Raw genomic sequence first — 13,960 nt, 5'->3', positions numbered from 1 at the left:
CTTCCGTAAGAAGATCAGGGATCACTGTGAGGTGAGGAGGTACAGCACCCTTAGGAAGACTCCCCTCTTGAGGCAACAAGCCCAGGGTACATAATGCACTCCCCTGACAAGCTGAGGCAGGGGCTGCCAAACTGCCTCTAGCTCAGAGAGATGAGGGTGAGTGGGTGGGGAGGGGCGTCGACATGCTGGTTCAAGCAGCACCCATCTCAGGTGCAGAGATGAAAGCCCTCTTTCTCAATTCTGCTGAGGTAAGTCTAAAGTAAAATGAAGGGTCATACTCTAGGGTCAAAGCTTTACCTTGAACTGGCTCAACCAGTGTCCCCTACATACACAAACACACACTATGGACTGACAGCAGCACATTTAGAATAAACTGAAAAACTCACATTGTCATCATTTGTTAACTGAACTTTTTGTCATGGTTGGTTGCTGTTGTTTTGACTTTGTATGTCACTTAACGGTTGAGATGACCCTGTTTCTTTATAGAGAAGGCTATGTAAGGCCAAGCAGAGTGTTGTCTGTGTTTAAAGCAAAAGCATGAAGGGTTTGGAAAGGCTCAGCTGACTCAAGTCCTCAGCTGAGTGTCCTGAAGTATTGGGGTTGATGACATTACCATTGCCCAATAGTGCTCTCAGGCTTGCAAAAGTGGCTTTTGACCACATAATGGCAGCTCTGGCTCTCTGTACTGTGTGTTTTAATAATTATTTCTCTAGAACTGTGAATAAAAAACCTTATCTGTCGATGCATCATAACCCAAAAAACAATGATTTATTGTCACTTTTATAATTTTCGAATCATAAATCTAATCGATAGATTTATGATAAATAGATTTATGATTCGAAAATTATAAAGTAGGGTAGACATGTGGAGATTATCCGACTGAACAAAACGTGATCCGTTTCTTAAATGTGTGTCAACCACAGACCTTATTTCGAGCTATTATCCAAAATCCTGACACACACACACACACACACACACACACACACACACACACACACACACACACACACACACACACAACACACACACACACACACACACACACACACACACACAACACACACACACACCACAACACACACACACACACACACACACACACACAACACACACACACACACCACACACCACACACACCACACACACACACCACACACACACACACCACACACACACACACCCACAACACACACTACACCCACACACACACACACACCACACACACACACAGCACACACACACACACACACACACACACACACACACACACACACACACACACACATATTGTATGAGAAAGGTTCCAGGTTGAATTGAGGCAAATATTTGTAATGTTCAGGTTGTTGTGTTTAATATTCATGAGAATATTTGTCATTGTTCAAATGATAATAAACAAATATATAAAGCATATTTGTCCACTCATATGTTGATAAGAGTATTACAAACTTGAAAAATATCCCTCTAAGGTACATTTAGAACAGATAAAAAATGTGCGATTAATTTGCGATTAACTATGGACAATCATGCGATTAATCGCGATTAAATATTTTAATCGACTGACAGCCCTAATAAAAATATATAAAAAACATGTCTATGAAGTGTTTTGCTCAAAATACCAAACAGATCACCCATTCTAGCCATGCCTCATATCCCTCTATTTCACTTCCTGTTTCAAAAGTGCTGGTTTTGAGTATAAAGCTTTAAAAAAAATAAAAATTGATAACAAATAAAAAAGCTGAGCTGAGCTCATGCGGGACCCGGCAGCTGCTGTCTAAACTAAATACTGCCGTGATGAAACGCCATATCATGGATTATCAAGGATTATTTCTGAAACAGTATGGAGCTCAAATGCTTTCTCTCTTGCCGTTTATACCACAAGGTGAGTTCTTTTTTATATCCAGCTTCTTCACACACATGCTCTCCAGTACAGGTTAGCGTGTTAGCGATGCTAATGTAAATACCGACCATATTACGTCCAAAACAGTCGGGCATTGTTTCTGATAGCAACTTTCTGATAGTGCCGTGGGTCCACATTTCCGATATTACGTCATATCGGACGCAAATCTGGATCAGCTCCGTTGTACCCCCGTTTTTAGAGATTTGGGTACGGAGGAAAAGAGAGACGGTTTTATTTTCTGACGCTGCGTGAGTTCCCCGACACACCGGGGACACATATTTATGTATAAAAGACATAAAAAAGTGCATTTTGCATGATAGGTCCCCTTTGTCCGGCAGTGGCTCAGTCAGTAGGGGCTTGGACTGGGAGCTGTAGGGTCGCCGGTTCAAGTCCCCGACCAGACCTAAAATATGGAGTGTGGACTGCTACTTGGAGAGGTCCCAGTTCACCTCCTGCCCTGCCGTGGTGCCCTTGAGCAAGGCACCGGACACCCCCCTTCCCCCCTCACTCCCAATGCTCCCCGGGCGCTGTACAGTAGCTGCCCACTGCTCCTAGTACTAGACTCCTGGTACTAGGATGGGTTAAATGCAGAGAACACATTTCACTGTGTGTGTGCTGTGTGCTCTGCATGTGTGACCATTAAAGAGGGTTTCATCCCTCACAATTCTATTCTATATAATATAAATGCAGCTGTCGCTAACATCCACAATTGTTTCACTAAAATTAAACTGGAAGCGATGACTAATGTTTTTCAGTTGAACAAGATGGTCTATGAAGCTCTTTTGTGATGGTTTATCATCAAGGAACTAGAGAAAAGCAGCAGTATGTACTATATAGAGGACATTGAGTAGTTGAGGCATTTATGGGAAATTCCTCAGGAAATAGTTCAGAGAGTCCCCAGAGACAGCTCGGCTGTTGTCACAAAAAATGTGCACAGATTGCTGGACATTTTATGATATTTCTTCCAAGACATCAAATGAGTCTGTTAACTCCCATGATGTGTTCTGATGGCACAGCGCCAAAGGAAACTGTAAAAAAGGAAGGGTAACTACCCTGTACAGGGGCTGATAGACTAATTTGGATATTACTTAAACAAAAAGCCTGAAGCCATACATTTCTCAAACGTATTTAAATCTCCTATTCAATAAAGGCTACATTAACAATATGCCTTCGGGGTTTCTCAGATAGAACTCTAGGTTGAGTGGAAGCACTGAGGTGATTTAGGGACAGTGTAACTACGGCCCATCACAGGAAAAGGTTGGTACTTATTGGTCAACATCTTACCATATCCATTTGACATGCAAGCAACTCTACTCAGAATATTTACACATCAAGCCATCTACATTTTAAAATGCTGTATTTGCTGGAAAATATCGAAATCTTTTATTCTTCGCCTATTTGCTTGGCACAAACAACAAAACGTTGCATCACGGCCAAGCTAACATCTGGTAATGTCTGAGACAGGCAGCACAGCTGAAACTGAAATATTATTTCAGTTTTAGGGCATCCTCTGATTTCTGTAAAATCAACATAAATACAGTTCAATGACAACAGCTGTGCAACCTGTTAAGCCCCATAGCCCCCGCCGGCGGAAAAAATGCTAGCGCACTTAGCACAGAACTCTAGGTATAAATCGATCGATATACTTCTCGGATCTGCACAAACAACCTTAGCTAGCAAGCTGAGATTCCACAGATTCTATTCATATAAGTATCATCACTGAGCGATCAGAACTCGCGACAGGGGAAGCAAATACAGACAACACACAACGTAGCTTTAGGTAGCAAAACACGGAGATATGCTCACCTTTTGCTGTTATTATGATAAAAAGTTGTGTTCAATGGCATTAAAACGAGAAAAACGCAGCTGAAGGTTAATCCATAGGTTAATCCAATGTGTCTGTCACTTTGAAAAAATTATTGATAAATCCATAATTCAATTTTTATGTCAAAAACGGAGTTTTCATATTAGCTGCTAATGATAGCTTCCAGAGTGTATGACAGCTTCCTGTTTTGGCTATGTGTCACTCTCACTCCTTATTTGGTAACGTGTGTGTGTATGTGGAACTTCCCCTCGATTCCATTGGCTCTAACGGTTAAAAAGAGATCGACCAAGGGGGGGGGCCAGAGATAGGTCAAATCCACCCAAATTTTTTATTTTATTTAGCCTTTATTTATACAGGTGTAAAATCTCATTGAGACACAAGGTCTCATTTTCAAGAGAGACCTGTCAGTGGTAACACTACCACACAAAGTTACAGACAGACAGGACACTAAACACAGAGGCAATGACCCCAGAAGTGGGTTTTTTGTGCTAAATCTCTCTAAAAAGGTCACATTTCACTTGTTTTGCATCAATCTTGATACAGGGTACTTATTATATGTTATAGTTTGGATTCCTAAAGCTTTTAGTCTACTATCCCATCATTCAAAGGTGGTTTTCACTATAAGTAATGTTTTTTTCTTTTTGGACGGACACAATAATTTACATTTTTTTTACTATGTTCAATCTGAATTTACTTTAAAATAAAAAAAATCTATATTGATTCTGACTCTTCTACATCCAACTCACATGTTTGTCATTGCTTTGAGAAAAAAGATTACTAATTTACCGCTTTTAGAAGTGAAGTTATGGTCATTTGTTCTGGGAATGTCATTTTCGAGCCTGAGACCTGGAAAACAGGCTCGGGGCTTAACAGGTTAATAATCCGCTACGGAGGATAGAAAGTTGTCTTTATAACTTTGCTGCCCCACAATTCCCGGCTGTGACTGGATTTCTCACACAGCTGGTTACTCTGCTGAGGTATAACTGTTCAGTCCCCTGGTGCTCTCTTTATTGCAGCTAAAATATAGATTCATAAAGTTCTCATTTGTTGTCAGACAACTCAACAAGTATACATTTCTTATGAAGTCGCAGCTCATAAACAGCACACATTAATCAGCAGCCATTCCCACACTGCTGTGATACAAATTGTATTTCATAATGCCAATGCAGTCTGACAAAACCAACATAAATCCATGTTAATAACCAACTTATATCCAGCTTGATAAGCTGCTTTGTATTTAGCTTTGTTGGCTTTTGAAAGAACAATCGCTGAAAATTAGGTGACTAAAGGATTTCTTCTTAACTTAACTGGCACAAAACAGTAATGGTAATCGGGAAAAAATAAAGTGAAAACCTGCAGAAACCAGAAAACATGTCCAGTTGAACCACCAAAAGCAGATGGCTGTACCAAATTGAACTGGTTAATGGGAACAACATTGTGTGTCCACCCAATCCTGCACATAATGGTGTGAATGTAACTAAATTGATAAACCTCAACATCAGCACAAAGCAAGGCATGTACCAATAAACCTAAAACAGTCAATGGGTGGATAGATTAAGAATTAGGATGTTTCATAGTTCTGAAAATTAGCACTGGAGCTGTTGAAGGTTTGTGTTAGGATCAATATGCTTTAAAAGTGTGTTGCTAAACTGACAGGATTTTGTTTAGAAAACAATTTACTAAAGTGGCCGTCCTAAATATTGAACCATTCTCAAAGCACTGGAGCAAAAAGTATTTGGCACTGACAATGATGTGCACATCTGCAACCATAGCATTTACCATATTTTAAGTTTGTACTGATCTTTGTATTTACAAAGCAAACACATATACTATGACTCCAGACTTTTCAGATGAGGACTGTAGCTGCAAGGGGACATTTTAGAAGATGTTTCTCTAAATTTGAGTCTGAGCCAGGAAGACGAGTGAACCTGGCTGCTGCCCAATTCAACCAGCATCTGAGATCCATGTGTGGACCTACTCGCATTTTCTCTCTAGTCAGGGGAGTCATTTGGCTTTGTGACACATGCCCAAGTGAGCTTGCCAAGTACTCTCAGGCGTGCGTGAGTCATTCTTAGTTTAACAATCCATGGTCGGCTCCTCGCTTGGTTGGAGGAACCAGGACCTCCAAACATGGCTGCGATGGTTTTCTGGAAAGTACATCTCCTGGCTGCATCTCACTTCTCTTAAATTCAATCCTTGCGTCCCTCACTTGCATCTTTACCACGAGAAGGGAGAAGAAGCAGGGAAATTAGTTTTAAGAGCAATGGGACGTCCTTTCCTCCGGAGCGTCACGTGAAGCGACGTCCGTTTGTGATGACGCCACACAGCTGATCGTCTGACAGCAGCCAACTCTGTCCCCGTTTTTTTCACAAACACCCCCGCCTCTGTTAGTACACATTTACTGACATTAACATTTGGATCATCTGTTGTAGACCCAAATAAATGAAATAAAATAAAAACTAATTCTCAAAAAAGATAAACGCCATTCTTAAAATGTATAAACGAGCAATAGTTAATAGATTAATATTGATTTGAGTGCACAAAAGAATGAAAATTATTGAGAGAAGAAAAAGAGATATGTTATCTATCAAAACCCAGATTAACATTCATTGGATGTTTGTTGTTCAGATATATCACATATTTTTAACTAAATGATACATTAATTGAAACAAAACATTGTATAAACTGAGGAGTGAGTCCCGTGAGAAAAAAAAACCGGTTCCGAACTAGAAGAGCGCAAGCACGGAGCTAGAACGGGAACCGCGTTGGTGTGAAAGGGGCATAAGGGGCCAGTATAGTTCCTTTCAACAACTATCTTGGGCCCAATCTCCCTGTGCAAATTAGCGAAGCTTTGGGGATTTCTGGCTTTGCATTCCATAATGCTGCAGAGACTGAGCGCCTCACAAAGCCTGACTGCAGCAAATTCCACACAATGGAACTCCACTTTCCCTCCCTGACTTACTAACACTGTTACTCACTCAGACCAGGCCACTGTTCTGGGCCGTGAAGAGGGTGAGGGGTAAAAGACATTAAGACATTTAGAGTTTTAGACCATGCAGAGCCCAGAGGAGTCTGCCACAGAAATGTGTGTGCTTATCACAGCCATAGCAAAACCATGCTGTGCGATCAGTTATACAACCTGGTGACACTGGGTAATCAACCCCCACTGAATTGACTCGGCCATTCTGCACCAACAAATAGCCGATTCCACTCAAGATCTGAACACTCATTCCATTAATACTGCCATTGGTTCTCCCAACACACACAGCTACTGGTCTAAGGCTAGCCAAAGATTAAACACAAACTTATCTTTACATTTCTGGGTGATGTTTTCAGGGTACATTGTTGAAGTTTCTTTTTGTTTGTTACGTCCAAAACAGCACCATAAAAAGGACAAAAATATATTAGAAAATCCAAAAGTAAAAAGCCAATATGTAACCTGCTAAAGTAATACCAGTTCAAATAAACAGTTGGTATTTGATGTTGGCAACACAGTGCTAATGTAAAGTAATCATTTTTCAAACTCTAGCAAATCCCTGGGAAGATATGCAGCAATGTCATTACAGAGAGGAAACGCAATTTACTAAAATGCCTCAAACATAAAGTCCTTTGAGAAAACAGCTGAAAAACAAATGTAGGCCACAGAGAACAAAAACAACTGGGGAAAAAAACGTCCATGTTTCTTCGTCCAAGTGTCATGTAGAAAAGCTCTTGGCAAAAGGCCCACATGCAGTAATATGTCTGAGCCAATACTTTTTATTCGCTACTGCAGGCCCAGGAAACAGAATGAGATGTTTAGAAGTTAAAGATAATTATTGTTTGAAAAAAAGTGTCATTATCTATCATAAAAATGCATACTTTAAGTTTATAGTATAGATTCAACATTGATTTATTTTCTAATACACTCAACAGTTTTCCAGTCTATTGAAATATAAGCTCAGTAACCTAAACTAAAGGAGGGAAACTAACTTTGTTGTTGCTGAGGTTAACTTCAACAATACAGCACACAGCTATAGGTCAAGTGTCTATACAACAACAAACCCTCATTCACTTTGACTTAATCCTGCAAAGCTCTCAGGGTCTGAAGGGAGATCTTCAACCCTCAAGACTGCTACCTTAGCGGTTAAAATCTAACGTTAAGAGAAAACCAGTGGTGTGTTGCACATTTAATACAGCAGAATGAGGGAAGGCTGGGTAGGAACTAAATTCATGTCCTGACATGAGCCGAGCGGGAAAAAGCGACAAGTGGCTGCTGCTTCAAAGCTCAGCATGAAAGCTTCTGGAAAACCACAACATGTTCTCCTGCTGCGATCAGCCCTCTAACACATTCAGACACATCCTACAGAAGACCTAAACAATCCTTCAATCGCTGTGGCGAAGTGGCAGACTTTTATCTTTCCTTTTGGGGTATCTGGGCAGGGCTGCACCATGGGCTACTTTCAAGGCTGTGGGCTGACCCCAAATGACAAGAGGGCAAGGATACTTCATGCTACAGTGGTACAGACTGGCTGAGTTGCCCCTTTGTCCCCCTGCCAACAGGCTGAATGAAGCTATTTATAGGTCCATGCATTATGAACTGAAATGCACAACAAGATAGCAGGGTCAAATTAAAGACAAAGGATGTCACCTATATGGAAGAGTGAACAGATCTGCAGCTTTGTGTTCTCTCATTGCAGTTCTCAGAAACTGTGCCCGGCTAGATCAAAAAGGAAATTGTTTAGTTGGTAGACTGTAACAGAGTGCTCCTGACAACCTGGACACATTCACAAGTGCTGTCAAGTGAGAAGTATTTCCTCCCTTTCATGTCAGAGGGAAAGTCAAACATGGGAGTTAAACCTGAGCAACACAACTTCATCCAAGAACAGTAATAACTTTTCTGACTACCAAGTCACAATGTAGTAGAAAGATCCATTGTAAAAGAAGAAAGCCTATTGGGATTTCTTCTCCTGGAAATTAAGCACATACTTCCCCAAATATCACAACACACCCAATGAAATCTGCAGACTAGGGATGGTGGTTTTAATCAAACGCAACAGAAATCCATTTCTCATTAAATAGAATCCATATCTTTAGAATTCCTCTATACATGTCACCATAGAGATGTTAACACTTGCTGAAGCTCAGGAACCTCTCTGGAAGAGTCTGACCCTCCACATTGCTTGCGGCTGACTTCACCAGCTGTGTGACCCTAAAAACCCTGTTCATTAACCTCTACAGCCAACAGCTGAAATCACTGGCAGGTGTCCTAACTTAGTGAAAGACATTGCAAAAACCTGTGCACTACAACAGGAAATATACGAGTACCACAACCCTTTGTTTAAAACTAAACTGAAATCGATGATTAAACTTTTTTTAAAGTTACTTTCAACACTGAGATTAACCAATGCAAAGACTATAAACTGTTTTAACTTGACACCACAGGTATCAAACGTGAATGAAAATCCCAGGCTTTTAGCATTCATTGCATTCCCTCCCGTCCGGTGTGCCCAGAGGGCTGGTTCCCGTTAGATTTAAGGAGAAAAAGCTAGGCTACTTACAGGATGGTAGTCTGGAGAGAAACTGCTGGTACGGTTTCCAAGTTGAGATGCATACATCTCACGGTGGTTCGGAAACACAAACAGCGACTCGGACAACTAAGTACAAACTGTGGTCCGCTCGCGAGCAATAACAAAGCAACCGTGAGGAGCCACGGAGAAAAGAGCTGGCCAGCCCGCAGCGCCATTACTAGCAGTGAGCCGAGCCGAGCACAGACCGCCAGCTGCCCTCTCAAACAGACACACACAGAGAGAGGGAGCTGGGAGAGGGAGAGGGAGACGGGGAGAGAGAGTGCAGTCTATCACAATCCCAGACAAGTGAAGTCCAATAGAGAGCTGAGTAAATGAGCAGAGGTAATACAAGTACTCAGATCTTGCACCTAAGTCAAAGTAGAACTACCAGAGTGTAGAAAGTCCTGCATTGAAAAGGTAACTCAAGTAACAGCACAATAGTATTACCATCAAAATATACTCAAAGTAGCAGAAGTAGACGTATTTATGTTGCAGATTGGCCCATTTCAGAATCATACATATTATATGTTTTTATTATAATGATTGATGCATTAAAGTGTTATCACAGCTGGTAAAGGTTCAGCTATTTTTAATCACTTTGTTTGCATATTAGCTTGTGGATTGACTCCAGGTGTAACTAAAGTCTTATTAAGGTGTTGATTATATTTCACATCATAAATCCCAATCTACAAAGTAACTTAAGGTAATACATAAATGCATTTGAGTAAAAGTACACCATTAACCTCTGAACTGTAGTGGGGTAGAAGTACAAAGTAGCAACAAAATTGAAATACTCAAGTAAAGTACAACTCCCTCAAAATTGTACCTAAGGACAGTTCTTGAGTAAATCTACTTAGTTACTTTACACCACTGGTTGTGCCAGTGCAAGGTAGATTTTCAGTTGCTTATAGCTAGCAAGTAGTAGCCTGGAGTTGAAAGGGAAGATGTAATCGAGTGTATAAAGTTATGATAAGATTAAAGAAAAAAGTTTAGTACAAAACATAGCCTACGATAATGAAGTCATTATCGAGCCAGCAAGCACATACGTTACAGTAGGGCCCTGCTCTTGTTACATTAAAAGCAGCCATTATTTATAATATTAAAAATGTTAGGAAAGTTACACCTGGGCTTGTTCTGTCATGTTGAAATGCCTGCCTTGGGAGAGTGTATGTTTAAATGGGAAATTATGACAGATTAGCTAACTAGCTTAGTTTAGTCAGAGACGGTTTGGTTTAGCTATAGAGCCTATTTGTTTGAGTTTAAAGGGCCCCTGTGGCTGCAGCAGGGCCCTCCTATTAGACCACTTGTCTATAACCAAGCTATAATAGGCTAATGTGGGGTTTTTCTGTCAAGAAAGCACTTAATATTTGTAGCGCAGTTAGAAAAGTAACGGTAGCTGAACTAAGTAATAGCATGACAGCAAGCCAAAACAAAAGGTAAAGCATTGGGTCAGCATTATTTTAGTCAGAAAATATCCATTGCAGAACAGTCTAATTCACATTTTAGTTTTTTACATGACTGAAAATGAAATTGGCTTACCATTCTCTCGACGAACAACTGACTAATAATTACTGTGTTCTAACCGTCGGCTAATTAGCATGTTGATTAGTTACAGGTGTGCATAATTGGTTAGGCTACTGTACATTGGCTCTGGTGCACCAATCAGAAGCGAAAACGGGAACATGCATGTATGGCATGATGGAACTAGATGTTCAACAATTGCGTCACTCACAAAAATTGGTCTACCACCATTTTTCTTTACCACATTAAAGGTCACCTATCATGCTATTTTTAGGCAATAGCATAGGTCTCAGATATGTAAAAAAAAATGTCTATGAAGTGTTTTGCTCAAAATACCAAACAGATCACCCATTCTAGCCATGCCTCATATCCCTCCATTTCACTTCCTGTTTCAAAAATGCTGATTTGGGGTATAAAGCTTTAAAAAACAAAAAAAATTGATAAAAAGAAAGGAGGGGGCTGAGCTCTGGGCTACTGGCAGATACTGTGGTGATGAAACACCATATCATGGATTATCAAGGATTATTTCTGAAACAGTATGCAGCTCAAAGGCTTTCTCTCTTGCCGGTTATACCACAAGGTGAGTTCCTTTTTATTTCCTGCTTCTTCACACACATGCTCTCCAGTACAGGTTAGCTCTGAGTGTTAGCGATGCTAATGCAAACAAGCACCGACCATATTACGTCCAAAACAGTCGGGCATTGTTTCTGATAGCAACATTTCTGATAGGGCCGTGGGTGTAAAGCCAGCATACATTTCCGATATTACGTCATATCGGACGCAAATCTGGATCAGCTCCGTTGTAGCCCCGTTTTTAGAGATTTGGGTACGGAGGAAAAGAGAGAGGGTTTTATTTTCTGACGCTGCGTGCAGGGGCGGATTTATGATTGTAGGAAATCCGGCCTTAAAATTGCTTTAAGTGAAACATCCGGGGCTTTTCAGAAAACATCCGGGGCTTGAGCCCAAGTAGCCACCCCCTAGCACCGCCACTGGCTGCGTGAGTTCCCCGACACACTGGGGACACATATTTATGTATAAAAGACATCAAAAAGTGCATTTTGCATGATAGGTCCCCTTTAAGATCTATAAAAGACTCAACCTACAGCATTAGCACATCACAGCGTTAATTTGATAATAGTTTGGGTTTGCTGCCATCTGCTGGTTATTATAGAAATAACACATTAATACATAAAGGCACATTTCTCAGGCAGAGACACCATACACATTAATGATTTGATGTGTCATCATCATACGAACTGATGAACATATGATAGAGCTCCTCTCCAGAAGCTTTTATTTACAACCTATAAGTAAACTGTTTGTTTAATGTAGGCCTCTATTCAGTCGATTGGTCTATTATCTCAAATGGAAACGGGTAGACTGGGTGTGGGTGGGCGAGGTAGTTGTGTCTGCTGTTGCTGGCATGCTGCTGACTGTACTATTGTTAGCATTTCCACCTTTAACAATGCTGTCCCATTGCTATTTCCACAGCCTGATGGCCTGGAGGCACCGTTGAACAGTGGAAGCATTGTTTTATAATATTCTATTGAGTTGGGTTTTTCATTTGGTGGGATCTCTAACGGACATATTTGATTCTATCAATGTGCATTGGAGCATTTTCTTCTCACAAAGGCCATTATTGCTCTCTATGCATTCCAAGTATGCAGAAAGTACATCCAAGTAAATCCAAAACAAAGGCTCTTTTTAAAGCACTAAGACCTTCTTGTTCCAATTTGATGTCAACCTTAAAGTGAAATCCAAATTCAAAACATATTCTAAAAAGAAAGGGGTGAGCATATTTTTTGCTGTATAATTGTCAATGTATGTATAGTATCCATTATTCAAGCTCCTTAATGTGTCCCACACCAAGAAGAAAAGAGAAAGAAAGAAGAAAATCATATTAACAAATTACAGAGAGAGTAAAAATGTAAACCTTGTCTCCAGGCTGAGTTGTCAGGTTTAGACTTGGAGGCTCATGGGAATCTGACGCGTTGACTGAAATCCCCATGCCATGTCAAATATTTAACTTTAATTTTGTTAATATCATATGCGGATGTGAGAGCTGAGGCTATTTGAAAGCTACAGTGCAGACGAGAGACCAACAACACCAACACACAGCACTACTGTATATCAAGAGAAGAAAGTGTTATACAAGACATTGTCCTTGAAATAACTAGTTAATGTCAATGTTGCTATCTAAAAATAAACATGGAGCAAATGTGTAAGTGTCCAATTTAAGAATTTAAAATGTAACCAGAAGAAAAGTTCCCTCCTGCCCAGTTAGTAGTAGTATTGGTTAAAGATGAACACATTACTGCAACATCCATGGTTTTGTCTTGCTGCTGGGAAACTGTCTTACATGTCACACAACTCTCACAAAATACACTACTATGAAACATGTTTAAACTGGAGTGGCAGAGAGACAGAGAGAGAAGGAAAATATCAGGGACAGAGGCGTGTAGCCTTCTGTAATTCCTCCATTGTGGATTAGATTATCTTGGCTAAATGACAAATTGAGTTGTCTGCTTCAGAATGTTAATTAATGAGCCGGGCACACAGACGTATTTCAATAAAAAAAGTGTGTAAAATTAAAGTCTGCTTTAATTGTTTAGCACTGCTCCAACAGTGATTAATAGCAGCAGAGGGGCTTTTGAGGTTAGTTTGCAAATCAGTGGTTTCATTCCAATTCCCTTTTAATTGTGGGAAATGAACCTGCTTTTCATCAAGTCACAGTAATGGATCATCTCTGATAGATGCATAGTGTAAGGTACGCCCTGGTGTAGTTTGCTGACATCTGCTGGTGAAGTGTGAGTAACAGTTAAACCCTCTGTGATATACTACTGAGCAGTTTAAACAGGCCCTATTACAGTCCTATTCAGGTTCATATTTTCCATTGTTTTACATAGCGATGTCACCATGTTACATAAGTACACATAGGAGTCCAATGGAGGTGTTTCAGGCAGGGGGGGGGAGAGTGTGGGAGAGAAACTCCCTCTGGAGGGAACACAGGGATTTTAGCCTTTGCAGACCATTTACATGCACAAAAACCTACACAACACACGACAGCAAAGGAAAACCCAATTAAGCATAAAAGGGCCTCTTTAAGAATGAATATGAAGATGGGTTCTGCAGTATCTGCCTGTAATAAACACACACAATACATCATTTTAC

The 13,960-nt window shown here is 40.4% G+C and overlaps 1 protein-coding gene across 1 annotated transcript in view; it reads right to left on the bottom strand.

Annotated features, from left to right (window-relative positions):
- LOC117479231 (peroxidasin) overlaps positions 1–9,488 on the bottom strand; it is a 49,840-nt gene extending 40,352 nt beyond the window's left edge. The window contains exon 1 of the mRNA XM_034126256.1: positions 9,260–9,488. Coding sequence (XP_033982147.1) covers positions 9,260–9,444 — 185 coding nt within the window. The 5' untranslated portion in view covers positions 9,445–9,488. The remainder of the gene's footprint in view (positions 1–9,259) is intronic.
- Positions 9,489–13,960: the final 4,472 nt, after the last annotated feature.

The sequence above is a fragment of the Trematomus bernacchii genome, unplaced genomic scaffold (genome assembly GCF_902827165.1).
Source record: "Trematomus bernacchii unplaced genomic scaffold, fTreBer1.1, whole genome shotgun sequence".
Lineage (NCBI taxonomy): Eukaryota > Metazoa > Chordata > Actinopteri > Perciformes > Nototheniidae > Trematomus > Trematomus bernacchii.
Note: the sequence above shows the minus strand (reverse complement) of the source record. Positions and strands in the feature narration are given on the sequence as shown.